The sequence below is a fragment of the Akebia trifoliata genome, chromosome 3, assembly GCF_017979445.1.
Source record: "Akebia trifoliata isolate Shusen 1 chromosome 3, ASM1797944v1, whole genome shotgun sequence".
In the NCBI taxonomy this organism is placed as follows: Eukaryota; Viridiplantae; Streptophyta; class Magnoliopsida; order Ranunculales; family Lardizabalaceae; genus Akebia; species Akebia trifoliata.
This window is the reverse complement of record NC_141377.1, coordinates 49,393,311-49,410,302: the sequence shown is the minus strand read 5'-3', so window position 1 is coordinate 49,410,302 and position 16,992 is coordinate 49,393,311. Positions and strand designations below refer to the sequence as shown.

The 16,992-nt window shown below is 36.2% G+C and overlaps 1 protein-coding gene and 1 long non-coding RNA gene across 2 annotated transcripts; one reads left to right on the top strand and one right to left on the bottom strand.

The window, feature by feature from the left end:
• Window positions 1-1,709: 1,709 nt before the first annotated feature.
• LOC147407641 (protein CIA1-like) lies at window positions 1,710-12,511 on the top strand. The gene is made up of 5 exons (XM_086436294.1): window positions 1,710-1,852; window positions 2,089-2,234; window positions 10,717-10,786; window positions 11,621-11,704; window positions 11,875-12,511. Exons 2-5 carry the CDS (start codon window positions 2,107-2,109, stop codon window positions 11,884-11,886), a joined length of 294 nt encoding a protein of 97 aa, XP_086292420.1. The 5' UTR covers window positions 1,710-1,852; window positions 2,089-2,106; the 3' UTR covers window positions 11,887-12,511.
• A 1,083-nt stretch (window positions 12,512-13,594) lies between these two features.
• Window positions 13,595-15,139, bottom strand: LOC147407640 (uncharacterized). Its single transcript, XR_015175820.1, has 3 exons — window positions 14,753-15,139; window positions 14,324-14,562; window positions 13,595-14,188 (listed from the first exon to the last, which is right to left on the bottom strand). It is a non-coding gene; the product is annotated as an uncharacterized LOC147407640 (long non-coding RNA).
• Between the last annotated feature and the right edge of the window lie 1,853 nt (window positions 15,140-16,992).

Genomic DNA, 16,992 nt, shown 5'->3' with positions numbered 1-16,992 from the left:
TCCCCATGTGGTAGGATTATTTGAACTTTATTAACTCTAACCTACTGAGCCTTTAAAAAAAAAACCCAAATAGATCCATAAGTAGCTCATGCATGATAGAAATCAATATGTAATTTACACATAATACGTGCCTGTTGAGATTCCAATTGTCCCCTCTCTATGACGAAGACCTTGGGAATTTAATGAAGAGAAAGCAACACATGGTATTAATTCTAGGCTAGACACCAGATTAAGCAATGAGGGGAATATGGTGGCATTCAACTTGTGCAAAGCTTATTATATTTCTCTAGTTGTTTCATTAGAACATGGAAACTGGACATTAACATCTATGTATGTATATTAGTATGCAGACAATAGAAGACATCAGGAAAAAAAAAAAAAAAGGAAGTTCACCACATGACAGATCAATGGGGTTAGGAGGGTGAGATTCCTCATGTCTACTTCGTTCCTCCATATATTTGGTGCCAAATATGAGGTAGCTTAGAAATCTAATTGTAAAACTGTCTTGGTACTTTACAATTGTATTGTTTGGCCTCCTTTTACCAAGGTGAAGATGGCTGCCTCAACACCCAAAATGTGAACCAAAAATTCTGTAAGCAAAAAAGCTCACCTGGTCGAGTTGATTTGATGACTCACTGAATTAAATAATTATTGGAACACAAATTTAATACTATAAGGTACAATATATATAGGGAACGGATCATAGGACATATGTAAAAAAATATGTAAAAGCAATGTAATAATAATAATTTTTCAAAATATGGATTAGAAGTTTCAGATTTAACTGATTTTTTGTGAGAAGGATATCTATGATGAGAAGATCATTCTAAAAAAAGATCAGTCCAATCTGAAACTTATAACCCCATCAAAAGTGATTTAGAAAGTGGATTGTCGTTTTTTTGCCAATAATTTGTAAACCACTTTTGATGGACTCAAAAATTTTAAATTGGACTGATTTTTTGTAAGGATGATCTTCTTATCATAGAGACCATCCTCACAAAAAAACAGATCAATTCAAAACTTGTAACCTATATTTTAAAAAATCACTGTTTTTACATATGTCCCATGATCCGCCCCTGTATATATATGGGGTTAGGATCCGTGGACACATAAAACTACAACGTTTTCATCTTATATAGGCAAAAAGGTTCAGAATGGGCTGATTTTATTGTGAGGATGATCTCTATTGTGAGGGGATCATCCTTGCAAAAAATCAATTCATTCCAAAATTTCTAATTCCATCAAAAGTGATTTACAAAAAATGGACGGTTCAAAATTCTTCAACTTGTAAATATGAGACTAGAAGTGTCACAATGTGCTGATTTTTGACAAGGATGATCTCCTCACTGTAGAGATCATCCTCACAAAAAATCAGCCCATTCGAAATCTTTTTGCTTATATATGACAAAACTCATTGTAGCTTTATGTGTATCCGAATCCTGACCCATATATATTTAAAAAAAATATGATTTATACTTTCAGATATTTTAGGAAAAATGTAATGTAAGAAACCAAATCAAAATAATTCATTCCGTTTCATTAGTTGATTGGATTGGTTCAATTCGTTTTTTCACTTCAACGGTTCGGTTCTGGTTCAGAAATTTTTAAAAACCGATTGATTCGTTCAATTCTCAGGGTATTCTAGAACCGAACTAAACGGAGAATCGAATAAAAATAATTAAATATAAATATAATATATATTATTAATGATAAAAAATTTATTTTTTTACTTTTCTCTTCTCTTCTCTTCTCTATCATTAGAGACTCGTTCCGTCTCTTGTATCCCAAATTGCAAACCCTAGCTGTTGTCACCCTTGAAGAACGACTCGAACCTCGCCGGAAATCTATAAAGGTAATCTCTCTATATTTCTTTCTACCTTTGTGGGTTCTGTATTTCAAGAGCCCATCACATCCTCTCTCTCTCTCAATTTGGTTGTATGAAAGCAACCATGACCATCTCCAACATACCCAGGCCACAACAGCATTAATGTCTTCAAGAGATGGTCAACTATCTCTCTCTCTCTCTTTGGCTATCTATATTTCCTTCTGTCTAAATGGATTTGGGTTTTGTTAAATTCGTGATGAAAGGAATTTTTTAAGAGGAGAATGGGTGTAGATAGCTGGACCTTATTACAGCCATCATCAACATTGGATGCATTTTTCTGGAGATCATATTCGTGGGGATCTCGAGGCAAAGATGGGTTTCAATGCCAAGCTTGTCATCCATCACCCAAGTAATCTCTCTCCCTGTTTTTTTTTTTTTTTTCCTTATAGAAATGCCCCTTTATTACTGTTTTATTTTCATAATGATCATTAGTAGAACGGAGAATCAAACCGAACTAAAGTTAGTTTGGGTTAATTCGATTCTAGGGGTAGTCGGTTCCTATTCCAATTATCATGACTCTAATGTAAACTACCCATATTATACATACATCAACTCAGCTGACGTAGGGAACCTAGTTAGCTAATCGGAATATGGAAGAAATACAATTTGTGAAAAATTCGAGTTTTATTCGACTTTAGATTGTAAAAATCTGATCTAAAATTCATTAAATGGAAAATATGCAACATATGATGATAGTGATGGTAATAATAATGGTGGTGATAATGAGGACATTGAGGTTATTGTTTCATTCATTTTTTTAAAAAGATCAAAGTCAAGGGATAAATCATCAATTTGAAAAATTAAGGTGTAATCTCAAATAAGTGTAGAGGGTTGTGTCCTTCAAAATTTTGAAGTATGACCGTTTCAAAGTCAACTTGTATTACACGTCACAACTTACAAGTTTACACTTCGTAACATACAACAAATTATAATAGCATTTTTTTTTTTCACCGTGTTTTATAAAAATTCATAAAAATCTCATTTTATTCTTTTCAAACTTAAAATCCATGAATTATTCATAATAGTTCAATAATCCTGATAATAGTACTTTAATTTAAAAAATTGAAAAATTCATGAATTTTTCAAGAATTAAACAGGCTATTGCCAACAAGGGTAGAGTGTTTGTAAGTTAATGTACATTTAAGTGCAGACATGGGGAATCTCACTAGCCAAATATAAGTGGACATGAGGAGGTCATTTTCACAAAAAATCAGCCCATTCATCAGCTCTTCACTTATATCTACAAGCCTATGGTTAAAAAATGAGTCAATAATTTTCATCCTCCACTCTGGTATATGGGCTGAATCTGACCTAATCACATGACAGTTATATATTTGTATTGGGCTTACTAACCGCATGAACATTTGACCTACAAGCCCAAAAAAAATGCTGATTGGTGATTTCTAGCAATTGGATTGTAGCATTTTAGTAATGGGCTTATATGCAAATTAATGGGCTTTACCCATTAAGGAGTATGTTCAAACATGAAATTAAATTCCAAATGGGCGTTGACCCGACCCAGTTCCTAGAATCTTCTCTGGAGTTCTGGTTGGTCCAACCCAGCACAAGTTCATTCTACAAGGTATGGAGGGGCCTAGCTGACATTTCATATTTAGATGAGGGAACAACTAATAAATAACTTTATAATACATAAGCATTTTATAATTCATTATGTTATGAAACCAAGGGAGAACTAATCATAAAAATCACTAAATTGGTTAACAATTTTTTAAGATTTGAGGAAAATTGGTAAGATGAGCTGATAAATATCCAATTTCGACAAATTCTAAAAAAAAATGGAGATCAGTTGCAGAGTATATCTAATTTAATTTGAACTCAAGGTTGTCAATATCCTAATAGTTCCCTCCCTCATCACTAGAGTGATTTTTTGCTCACGGACTATTCTGTGAGTGCCACATCAAGCAAAGAAGGGTAGTTTTGTAAATTAGGGATGCCATTCAAGACACATGGGCCCATGTGATGGGTGGATCCCAGATTTCTGGGAGCAAAAAAATTTTCCACATCACTACCAGTTAAATTAAACAATACATCCTCCCTACCATAATATGTACAAATTTTTATTAGTGCGAACTAGAAGAGAAAAACAAGTGGCTGCAATTAGAATCTTAGGTGCACTTTAAATTACGAACTTCTTCAAACCGATGGTCTGTTTATTTGGGGAATATTTCATTTCATTGTTCATCGTACCACAACTTTTCTATGTTTGGATTGAGAGAAGTGGAGAGAAGAGAAAAAAAAGGGAAGAGAAACTCAATTTCTGTCCACTATGATTGGATTGACAAGAGAGAATTTGAGACAACATTGGAATTTTAAATTATCTTAAAAGAGATCTAGGTGCAGAGTTGGAATTATAAAATATTTTAAAAGGGTTTCTCTCCATTTTTGGAGAAAAAAAACCCACATTTTGTTCTCTCCAATTCTTTTCTCTTCTCATCCCACTTAACAATCCAAACAAAAGAAATGGAGAGAAATTCATTTATTTTCTCTTCTCTTCTCTTCTCTCCACTTCTCTCAATCCAAACATAGCCTAAGAGTAGAATTGAATGATAGAAAAATATTCATGTTGCCAACCCCATGATTGATCATGATAACATTATACTACATATTATAATGTAAATGAAGGGAAAATATTTATCACAATTTGTTGTGGTAGTATGAGTAAATGGGCTGCAAAAATGTTTATTATAATTTAAAAAGGAAATTGATTTAGAATGTGAATATCTTTTATAAACATGTGTACTTTATGTATAGTAAATTACAAGTAAAATCCATATGCATTTCCACTGAGAAACAAATGTGGATATCAATAGGAGACAGAAGGGCTGAATTTTTGGACCAATTCTTCAAGGCTTATAAGATTAGTGGCTTAAGATGTTGAGGAAGGAAACTCTGGTTTTGCTTAAACTCCTAAAAACACACTCTAATCCTTCCTCAAGACCTCGGATGCTCAACTCCAATGACTCCAACTGCTTCTGTACGTTTTGGACTTCAATGGCTTTGCATGACTTGTGGGCTGTGAGGGTGGACAATGCAACATCTACTTTCTCCATTTCACAGATACCTGCCTCTTCACCCTGCCATGCTACATGTCTCGTGGGCATCAATTTAGAAACAAGAGACCAACCACTTGGCTTCGATCGTGACCTTGGCGCAGATATGAAGGACAAGAGTGATTCCAACATGCAGAGTGTGATGGCTTCCACTTCTCTTACCACACCAATGACGGCAACGACGTTGTGGTCCTTCTCTAATAGAGATGAAAATACATACTTGTTCTCCATCCTCTTTATATCTCCAAGGCTCTTCTGGATCACCTTATTCACCTTCTTTCTACAAATAATGTAGATACCTACTTCATTTGAAAGACAAAGGTCTCCCCTTCTCTGTCTACGGAGAGACGATTGAAGATCTTGCACACATTCCTTCACTTGTAGCAAAACATCTCTAGTAGTTCCATATACATCCAATAGCCTAAGATATCCATCCAACACCTCGTTTACACATTCATTGGATCTTTCACGGGTTAGTGCTTGTTGTATGAGCGGCAACTGAAGTAAATCATCAACACGATTATACAACTCTATAAGACCACTCAGGTTGTGGCATATTGAGGACGAAGAAGTGTCTGCTTCCAAAGACCTTAATCTGTACAACTGCTCTTTGACACTAAGAGTGAAAGGATGAGATCTAGAGGGCAAGCTGATAGAGCGAGCATGACAAGAAGTTTTGGGGTTCAATGGAGAGGGTTCCATTTCTTTCCTTTTAGAACAAAAAAGGGGCCTTTAACACTAGAATGTGTACAATTGAGTCTTGAGCATTCTCTTCCTAGGCACCCAACATATGTATAGAGAAACAAGTGGAGACGAGTAATCTCATCCCTTTCAACCTCGTTGGCTACTCATGTGGTTTCGTTCTTGATCTACCGCTATGTTAGGTGTTGTTTTTACAATGTCTCCCTTTGTATTTAAACTTGAGTCGTGCTGGGGTGACACAAACGGAGACACAAGGGTGACAAAAACTCGTGGTGTCGTGCACATTACCATAGATGCTTTTCTCGAGATACAAGTAAAAATCATCTACAGTTATGTGCGCGCCACCACATCAGTTTTGTCACCTTTGTGTCATTCCAGTATTTTCCTTTAAACTTTGATCTAATGCAATGGGGTATTCACAAACACATCATATAATTGTAATATAAAATATGTTAAACACGAGCGTTGTGGCACGACCCATGTTTCCAAAACAACTGAGGCCAATGGCACGTATAATTTGTATTGCAATGAGCTTGGTGGTTGTGCAAATCTCTGATTATAACAAATCTCTATGAATATTATTATGTTAGTAAACCTACATCCCCAAGTCCCCATGTGGTAGGATTATTTAAACTTATTGACTCTAATTTAGATGAGGTGTTGTTTTATGAGTAAAGTTGGGTGTAATGTATCTGGGGAGTGTGGAACATAAGCCACTCGTGCATGTACCATTTACAGTTATTCTAATAGTAGTCTATTACTTAATTTAACCTATTAAATAATCATGTTGAACTTATTCCATGCATATACAGATCTTATAAACAAAATCATATGAATTAAAAGTTTCGGATTGAGTTGATTTTTTGTGAGGATGATCTCAATGGAGAGGAGATTATCATCACAAAAAATCAGCCCAATCCAAAACTTTTAAGTCATATAGGACAAATTTTATCTTTTAAACTTGTCCCCCAAATGCTATATATATATATATATATATATGGGTCGGGTTCCGTAGACACATAAAGCTACTCATAAAGCTACAACGTTTTTGTCTTATATGGTTAAAAAGATTCGGAATAGGCTGATTTTTTGTGAGGATGATCTCTATGGTGAGGGGATCATCCTTGCAAAAAATCATCCCATTCCAAAACTTCTAACCCCATCAAAAGTGATTTACAAAAATTGGATGGTTTAAAAATTTTCAACTTGTAAACATGGGGTTAGAAGTTTTATAATAGGCTGATTTTTGGCAAGGATGATCTCCTCACCGTAGAGATCATGCTCACAAAAAATCAGCCCATTCCAAACATTTTTACCCATATAAGACAAAACACGTTGTAGCTTTATAAGTAGCTTTATGTGTATACGGATCCTAATCCTGTATATATATATATATATCAGGGGGGGGGGGGGGGGGTTCAAGGGACATATGTAAAAACAATGGTTTTTCAAAACATGAGTTAGAGGTTTTGGATTGAGTTGATTTTTTGAGAGGATGGTCACTATGATGAGAAGATCATCCTCACAAAAAATCAGCTCAATCTGAAATTTCTAAATCCATCAAAAGTGATATACAAATTATTGAAAAAAAATCGACGGTCCACATTCTAAATCACTTTTAATGAGGTTAGAAGTTTCATATTGGATTGATTTTTTTTTTTTTTTTCGGAAGATCTTCCCATCATAGAGATCATCCTCACAAAAAATCAGCTCAATTCGAAACTTCTAACCTATATTTTGAAATTTTATTAATGTTACATTGTTTTTACATATGTTTTTTCATATGTTCCTTGATCCTGACACTATATGTATATATATATATATATATATATATATAAGGGACGGTTCAGCAGCCTTAAAGTTTGCCAAGTTTGGTCCTAAACATTTTTCAGAGATTATCCTCACCAAAAATCAGCTTATTCCAAAATTTCTAACCTCATCAAAAGTGATTTACAAAAATTGGACGGTCCACGATTCTTCAACTTGTAAACTAGGGTTAGAAGTTTCAAAATGAGCTGATTTTTTGTGAGGATGATCTCTTCACCGTAGAGACCATCCTCACAAAAAATCAGCCTATTCCAAAACTTCTAACCCCATCAAAAGTGATTTACAAAAAATGTTTGGCACCAAACTTGGCAAACTTTAGGGCTGCTGAACTGCTCCCATATCTCTTCACCGTAGAGACCATCCTCACAAAAAATCAGCCTATTCCAAAACTTCTAACCCCATCAAAAGTGATTTACAAAAAATGTTTGGCACCAAACTGGGCAAACTTTAGGGTTGCCGAACCGCTCCCATATCTCTTCACCGTAGATATTGGGAGCGGTTCGGCAGCCCTAAAGTTTGCCAAGTTTGGTGCCAAACATTTTTTGTAAATCACTTTTGATGGGGTTAGAAGTTTTGGAATAGGCTGATTTTTTGTGAGGATGGTCTCTACAGTGAAGAGATCATCCTCACAAAATATCAGCTCATTTTGAAAATTCTAACCCTAATTTACAAGTTGAAGAATCGTGGACCGTCCAATTTTTTGTAAATCACTTTTGATGGGGTTAGAAGTTTTGGAATAGGCTGATTTTTGGTGAGGATGGTCTCCTGATCATAGAGATCATCTTCACAAAAACTCAGCTCATTCCAAAGTTTCTAACTCATATTTTGAAAAATGTTTGGCATAAAACTTGGTAAACTTTAGGCTGTTGAACCGTCCCCACATATATATAGGGTCGGTTCTATAGACAAAGTGTTTTGTCCTATATGGGCTAAAAGCTTTGGAATGACCTGATTTTTTGTGAAGATGATCTCTATGATGAGGACATTATCCTCACAAAAAATTAGGAAATTCAAAAAAAAATTAGTTATATAAGAGAAAACTTAGTCTAGAACATTATTTACAATTTTGTTTACCGAACATTGTTCACACACACACATATGGGTAGCATTCCGTAGACAATGTTTTGTCCTATATGGCAAAATAGTTTTGGAATGGGTTGATTTTTTATAAGGATGATCTCTATGGTGAGTAGATCATCCTCTCAAAAAATCAGCTGATTCTTAAACTTCCGACCTTGTGAAAAGTGAGTACAAACTAAAGGTTAAAATGAATAGTCCATGATGCTTTAACTTATAAATTGGGACTAGCAATTTCATAATGGACTGAGTTTTTGCAAGGATGATCCCCCTCACCCCTCACCATAGAGATCATCCTCACAAAAAATCAGCCTATTCCAAAAAATTTTGCCCATATAAAACAAAACACATTATCTAGAATGTTGTCTATTGATCCCGACCATATATATATATATATATATGACAACGTTCCATTGATAACATTCTAGACAATGTTGTCTTATATGACTAAATATTTTTGGAATAGGCTGATTTTTCTGTGAGGATGATCTCTATGGTGAGGAGTTCATTCTCACAAAAAATCAGTCAATTCTAAAACTTCTAACCTTATGAAAAGTGATTACAAACTAATAGTAAAAATGAACGGTTCACGATTCTTCAACTTGTAAACTAGGGCTAGCAATTTCAGAGTGAGTTGATTTTTTGTGAGGATGATCCCCTACCAAGTTGAATAATTGTGGATCGTTCATTTTTACTGTTAGTTTGTAATCATTTTTCATAGGGTTAGAAGTTTTAGAATGGGTTGATTTTTTGTGAGGATGATCTCCTCACCATAGAGATCATCCTCACAAAAAATCAGCTCATTCCGAAATTTTTTTACCAAATAGGACAAGATGTTGTCTAGAATGTTGTTTATGGGATCAGGTTCGACAGTCAACATTAGGGAGTCAACGATTTGTCCTATATGATTTAAAAGTTTCGGATTGAGCTAATTTTCTGGGAAAATGATCTCTATAATATATATATGGGTCCCGTTCGCCACCCTTAGTTTTACCACACACTTTAACAAACGCGTTTTGTCTTACATGGGTTAGAAGTTTCGGAATGAGCTGATTTTTGGTGATGATGATCTCTATGGTGAGGAGATCATCCTCACCAAAAATCAGCTCATTCCAAAACTTCTAACCCCATCAAAATTGATTTACAAAAAATGGACGGTCCACGATTTTTCAACGTGTAAACATGGGGCTAAACATTTCGGAATGGGCTGATTTTTGGGGAGGATGATCTTCTAATCATAGAGATCATCCTCACCAAAAATCAGCTCATTCCAAAACTTCTAACCCATGTAGGACAAAAAACGTTTGTTAAAGTGTGTGGTAAAACTTAGGGTGCTGAACATTTCCCTATATATATATATAGGGAAATGTTCAGCAACAAACATTTTGACAAACATTTTGGCAAACATTTTTCGTGCGTTGGATAACAACGAAATGGGCGGTCAAGATTCAAAAAACGGGTGATCGGATTTAAGTAAGGGATTTTACAGCGCCATCCCTCAAAAATCTGTAAATTAGTACGTCATCCCTGTCTCTTTAAAACCGAAGCAAAAAAACAGAGTCGACAGAACCCTCCTCTCTGTCTCGCTCTCCCTCTCTCTCTCTCTGTCGCCTGAAACCCTCTCTCTCGCTCTTGCTCTCGCATTCTCTCTCGCACGAAACAAGAACTGTTGACCTCGCTGCTGCAACTCCATCGAAGAAACACAAACGCCTTCAACTTCGACCTTGCTGCAACTCCATCTATCTCACGCTCTTGCTGTTCGGATTTCCTCACTGCAACTACCTCGCACGAATGGTTTTCAACTCGACCTCTTCGTGATTTTCCAGCCGTGAACCCTAAGGAAAGCTCAACGGCAGGTAAGCACTCTTTTCTCTCTCGCGGTGGGTTTCGATTTCTTGCGATGGGTTTCGATTTCTTGATGTGGTTCTAATGTAATCTTACCCAAATGAAAATACAGATTTGATTTCTTGCAATGGGTTTTTTCTTTTTTTTCTCTGAAGAGGAAAGCAGAGAGGAGATCACCTTGATGTAGCTAGAAACATGCCTTTATCCATCTTTGCCATTTGGCACAAAACCCATTCTTATCTAATCTATAGATGATTTAAGCGCATATTTTATGAGGACTTTATTGTGATTCATTTGTGAATATAACAGGGAGGGCATTATTGCTAGTGGAGCAGCTGATGATACTATACGTCTTTTCGTTAAGAACGAAGACGATTTGGTAATCCTCATATCCTTCTTTCTGTCTGCTGACTGTTAGTCTGTAATTACTCTTTATTTTTGCAAATCAACAGTGAATTGCTTGACTCAATCACATAAGCTTGACAAGAGACAGAGAACCCAATGGTCACCTGCTCAACTAGATTATTTTTGAGAGCTGATATTGCCACACCAATTCCAATTTGTAAATCACCAAATAATTGCACACAGTTGGTGTGGAAATAGTAACTCTTATTTTCACTATGCCTTAGTTTCTCATCAAGCAGTACAATAGTTGTATCGACAATTGAAATGCTACCTTAGGATGGTACATTATGCTCCCCCAACTAATAAATTCGGGAAAGACACCCAATAAAAATGTTGAGAATTGAGCTACCTGTTCATCTTTGGGATGCTGTTATATCCCTTTGAGGTATTATTAGAACTAAAGAACTAGTGTTATGATCTACACAAAAAGGAGAACCTAATCAAATATCGGGAATTCAATATGGAATGTAGATGATGAACCTGAAGTCTAGCATGCTTCATGGACTCTACCACACACCTTGCACATAATCCACTTTTTTCATAAATTTATAAGTTTTGTATGGTCTGAAGATCTTAAGCTTTTGATCTACAACACAAACTTGTGAAGTCTTGAACTGCAAAAAGAGATGGTGTTTCTATTCAGCAACTCTTGGAAATTATGGACTCTTGTTGGTGGTTTGACCTCCCTTAACATGTTATGGAGTAGCAGATACAGTGGCAGCTCCATTTCCTCCCCTCTCATTTTTTAGTTGATGTCTTCACGAAATTTTTATCAAGTTACAAAAAAAAATTATTCTCAATTCTGCAGGTTGATGGACCATCCTATAAGTTGCTTCTGAAAAAGGAAAAGGCCCATGACATGGATGTAAATTCAGTTCAATGGAGCTCTAAGGTATGCTGTTCTTTTTGGAAATAATTAGATACTATGGTTTGTAGGGAAGAGTGGGGGATCGGTTGAATGAATCCATACTATTATGTGCAAATTTGAGGTTCGAGCTTCAGATGCATCAATCATATAGGAGATAGAATCAGATTTACAAGGGTGGTGTGACGACATTACAGATGGGGGTGTGAAATACATGCCAGAAAATGAAGTAAAGTTGGCAGCAGCTGAGAGGCTAAGGACCTTAATGGAACGTGTTGCATTGCTTAAAGCAGCCCAACCTCCATCCCAATCTCCTAAACTTGATGAAGAATCAGAAGAAGACGTAGATGAAGATAAAATGGAAGAAGAGGAAGGTGGTGATGGAAAGAAGAAAAAGAAGGAAAATGGTGAAGATGATGGAAAGCCCAAGGGGCCTTCAACCCTATCAAAGCTGACTGCAGAGGAAGCTGAGCACCTTGCACTTCAGGCTGTAGTGCTGCAGGAGTGGCATATGCTGTGCAAAGAGAGAGGAACAAAAGTTCATTAATTTTATGCTTTTCTTATGTAAGATTTGATATTGTATTCTTTGTAGTATCTCATTTGGCATTAGGTAGTTGAGGAACCTCTCTGATTGGAGAGGACGCTAATTGTATCATTTTATTCTTTTTTTTTTGGTTTCTTTATTGTACATCCTGTACCAGGTCTGTGTTTGTTTGTTTTTTTTTTTCTTTTTCAATTTGATGATGATGATGATTTTGTTGTGAAGGACATGAACAAAAGTGCTTTGTTTGATAAATATTAAAATTAGTTCCTATAAAAGTGAGAAGTCCAAAACAGATCCGATTTTAGTTTCTAGATTATGTGGATATTCTTTTGGAAGATAATGTCCTCACATCTTTTATTCAAGGACTAAAACAGCCTTAGTGTTTGTTTCTAAAGTGTTACTTTAATGATCAAAATATTCAGCTTCTCTAAATTCCAAAATGCTCTTCGGAAGGCTTTCAGCAAACACTACCTTGCATATAATTATTCATTGCCTTTAGCCCAACCTCAACACCACCCTTGTTTGTTTGAGACCAGCTAATTTGCATTTCAACACGTTGAGTCATGTGGGTTCATTACCCTTACCATGAAGGGACCTGCCATACTATTTCTATGGCACACTACATGTCAAGAGTTTGAGACAATGGAGATAGGATTCACATGTCCCCCTGTCATCACAACGACGAACTATAGAGGCCTAGTGTGATAATGCGGTTTTGATGTTTTGGTAATATGTTGTGGTTCTCTGTTGGACTGCTTGATGAACTTGGCATTGGATTGAAGATTTGTTTGTTGGATGATCCATGTTTTTCTTGTGTCAAATAAAATTGTGGAATGAAAGGGTTGCAGGAACTTAATGATTTAGGGGAGATAACTTGTGCAGGAACTTAAGGGTTGCACCAATACTATGATTACTTCTATTATGCAAATGAAATCCATGCTAATAGAATTTATCTGGATAATTCAAGATGGGCGCTTTACCGTATTAGATAGATCTATTTAGGTGCAAATACCATATCCACATCATATCAATTCGATGAACGTATATGGGTATCAGATATTGCACCCACTGTGAAGTATCTATGTAACATAGGACCAAAGAGATTGCTAGAGGCGAGCCACTGTGGACACAGAACTGAAAGTTTAACCAGGATGAAGTGGAGCCCATTAGAAGAACGTTATTTTATTGAGAAGCAAATCTGCTAAAGAAGGCAAGCTGACAACAAAGTATCACCAACTTGACTACTAATGGAGATTAAAGCCAATGCAGTTTTAATTATCTAAAAAATAAACACAAGGAGGTCAAGTCTTGAACTGTAAGATTAGATAAATGCAATCACAACAACATTTACATCATAACTCAAACTGTCACACTTGGTGAAACAACCTTTCAAATACATACAAATGCAATAAGCGTTGATGCCAAACAATGATCCTTTATAACATAACATCTCAATGAAATTGAGGACAATTATTTCACATCATAGAGTGATAGAGATACCACACGACATCAAGAAATCTGAAATTCCAAAACACCTGGTTGAGAGTGGTTACCAGTTTGAAATTTACTTCCCAGAAAGCCGGGTTGAAAATAACTAACTAACAATCCTACCTGGGTGCAGCTAATAATATAAGCTTATACAAAAACCCAAAATGAAAAGCTGACACTACAACTTCAAAATTGATGGACTAAATCCACGCCTAATACACAAATTACGAGGGAACAATTTATTTCCACGGCATGTTAGCCATGCCTTGTTGGTTGTTGTTATTGAAGGCTCCCATGCTCTAGTTGAGGGGGCTGCCAGGACCACCAGATGACTCACTCATGGTCCCTCATGATGGTGTACTACCAGACCCCACCATTCCACCACCACCCGATCCATGCTTTGGCATTGCATAAGAAGGTTCTGATTGGTTTAACTCTGACTCTTTGCGCCCATCAGCAATAAAACTACCCACAACCACCTGAAATGAACCAAGCAGATCAAGTAAGCAAACATATACATGATTTTCCCCAGCACATTTAAGCAAAACATATACACAAAGATAAGTAGAAAGGAAGTAAAAAAGAATAATGCTAAAGTCACCTGAAGATTGTACCTCAAATATCGTGTTCAATATCCAAATGTCCCTTGCCATTCACTGTAAGCTTCTCTACAGTATCATCTGGTAGCACAACAGCTAAACGGCTCTCTAACCCATCTTAAGAGCGATGTTGCACAAATAATTCCATAACTTGAAATGTCATTCCATCATCAAAGCCTTTGTTCCAAAAATTTGGGGGTAAATGCTGAACAAATCTCGTTGCTCCCAAAAAAATTCATTCATTGATGCAAAATCTATTAATAAAGAAAAAGATGGAAGGAACTTTTAAAATCAAAAAACACAACAACTAATCGGAATTTTTTATGTGAAATATTTCACAAATGAAATATTCTCAAATCAGAATAAAAAAACCCTAAATAATTTCGGATTTTTTGTCTTTGTCAAATTGAAACTCAAATTAATACAGTGAGAGAGAGAGAGTACCTGTCTGCGAGGGAGATGGAGTCTTCGTCGGTCGTGTTTCGTCGATGAAGTTGCAGCAGAGAGGTCAGCAGTTCGTGTTTCGTACGAGAGCGAGAGTGAGAGCAAGAGAGAGGGTTTCAGGGGAGAGCGAGAGCTCGAACGAGAGAGAGAGAGTCTAGAGAGCTCGAGTGATAGAGAGAGAGAGAGAGAGAGAGGAGGGTTCTGTGAGAGTGACTGTTTTTTTGCTTCAGTTTTAAAGAGACAAGGAGGACACACTAATTATAGATTTTTGAGGGATGGCGTTGTAAATAATCGCATAATCCCTCACTTAAACCGATCGACTGATGTTTTGAATCTCAACCGCCCATTTGGTTTTTATCCAACGGTCCCTAAATGTTTGCCAAATGGTTTGTCAAAATGTTTTGTGCCGAACGGGACCCATATATATATATAGGGAAATGTTCAGCACCCTAAGTTTTACCACACACTTTAACAAACGTTTTTTGTCCTACATGGGTTAGAAGTTTTGGAATGAGCTGATTTTTGGTGAGGATGATCTCTGTGATTAGAAGATCATCCTCCCCAAAAATCAGACCATTCCGAAATGTTTAGCCCCATGTTTACACGTTGAAAAATCGTGGACCGTCCATTTTTTGTAAATCAATTTTGATGGGGTTAGAAGTTTTGGAATGAGCTGATTTTTGGTGAGGATGATCTCCTCACCATAGAGATCATCCTCACCAAAAATCAGCTCATTCCGAAACTTCTAACCCATGTAAGACAAAACGCGTTTGTTAAAGTGTGTGGTAAAACTAAGGGTGGCGAACGGGACCCATATATATATATATATATATATATATATGGGTAGTGTTCAAGGGCAAACTTTTTAGCAAACTTTTTGGCAAAACATTTTTCAAAACATGGGTTAGAGGTTTTGGAATGGGCTGATTTTTGGTGAGGATGATCTCTACGGTAAGTAGATCATCCTCACCAAAAATCAGCCCATTCCAAAACTTCTAACCCATGTTTACCAGCTGAAAAATCGTGGACCGTCCATTTTTTGTAAACTGTTTTTTATAGGGTTAGAAATTTTGGAATGGGCTGATTTTTGGTGATGATGATCTCCTCACCGTAGAGATCATCCTCGCCAAAAATCAGCCCATTTCAAAACCTCTAACTCATGTTTTGAAAAATGTTTTGCCAAAAAGTTTGCTAAAAAGTTGGCCATTGAACGCCCCCCTATATATATATATATATATATATATATATATATATAAGTGAGGATCCGTAGACAACGTGTTTTGTCTCATAAGGATAAAACGTTGTTTAGAATGTTATTGAGAGAGAGAGAGAGAGAGAGAGATATGAGGAATCTCACCACCTTCAACCTCTTTTGTTGCAGGTGTGAGGTTTCGACCTACATCTAATGTTTCCTCGATACCTCCCCGTGTATTAAACTTTAATCTAATACAATGGAGTACAATCACATATAAACTGTTATTAGTGGAATATAAAATATGTTGTGCACGAGTGGCATGACACCTTGTCTCCCAGACAACTTAGGTCAATGGCACATATAATTGGTAACTACCTTTATTGTGTGTATCTCGATTGATAACGAATCTCTATAAGTTATTATTACGTTTATGTATAGAGTGCTGATTTTTGAACTCAACCTAACAGGGGGACTCCAAAAACTCATGGACTTGGCATGGCCAAAGAATCGAGATTCTCTCCTTTGGGATACACAATCGACCTGTCATCTACAATTGTGTATTTCAAGCGAAAGAATTTACGATTTTTTGTGCATGACACATCAGTGAGTTTTTTAGTCCAACCATCAGGTTAAGCTCAAAAATCATTACTCTTCTATATATCCACTTTTTTTTTTTTTTTTTTAATGTAGAAGATTTATGAAGGTTGGGCCAAATAATCATGGGCCGCATGTCATTTAGCAATGTTTGGCATGAATTTACCTGTTTCTGCCTTATCGATCAGCACCTCACGTTTCTTGCCTAAGCATACAAAAAAGAATTGGGACTCCCTCAAGTGGCATATTCAAAATACTCCCTTGACATGGCATGTGTTAAAATCATAAACTTTATGCCTTGGGATACACACCTGTACATCTTCTGGAACATCCCACGTCAGGAGAGTATTTTTTAGTATGCCACGTGGGCGTGTCAGTTTATCATTACTCTACAAAAAAAAATAATAATAATAATCCAGCCCAAAGATGACTACATATCTACAAAGCCTAT

Bases quoted from the DNA above. Each gene is read 5' to 3' on its own strand.
- LOC147407641 (XM_086436294.1), top strand. From the start codon at position 2,107: ATGGGTGTAGATAGCTGGACCTTATTACAGCCATCATCAACATTGGAT. The intron at 2,235-10,716 runs GTAATCTCTCTC...TGAATATAACAG, and splicing joins GCTTGTCATCCATCACCCAA to GGAGGGCATTATTGCTAGTG. The intron at 10,787-11,620 runs GTAATCCTCATA...TCAATTCTGCAG, and splicing joins TTAAGAACGAAGACGATTTG to GTTGATGGACCATCCTATAA.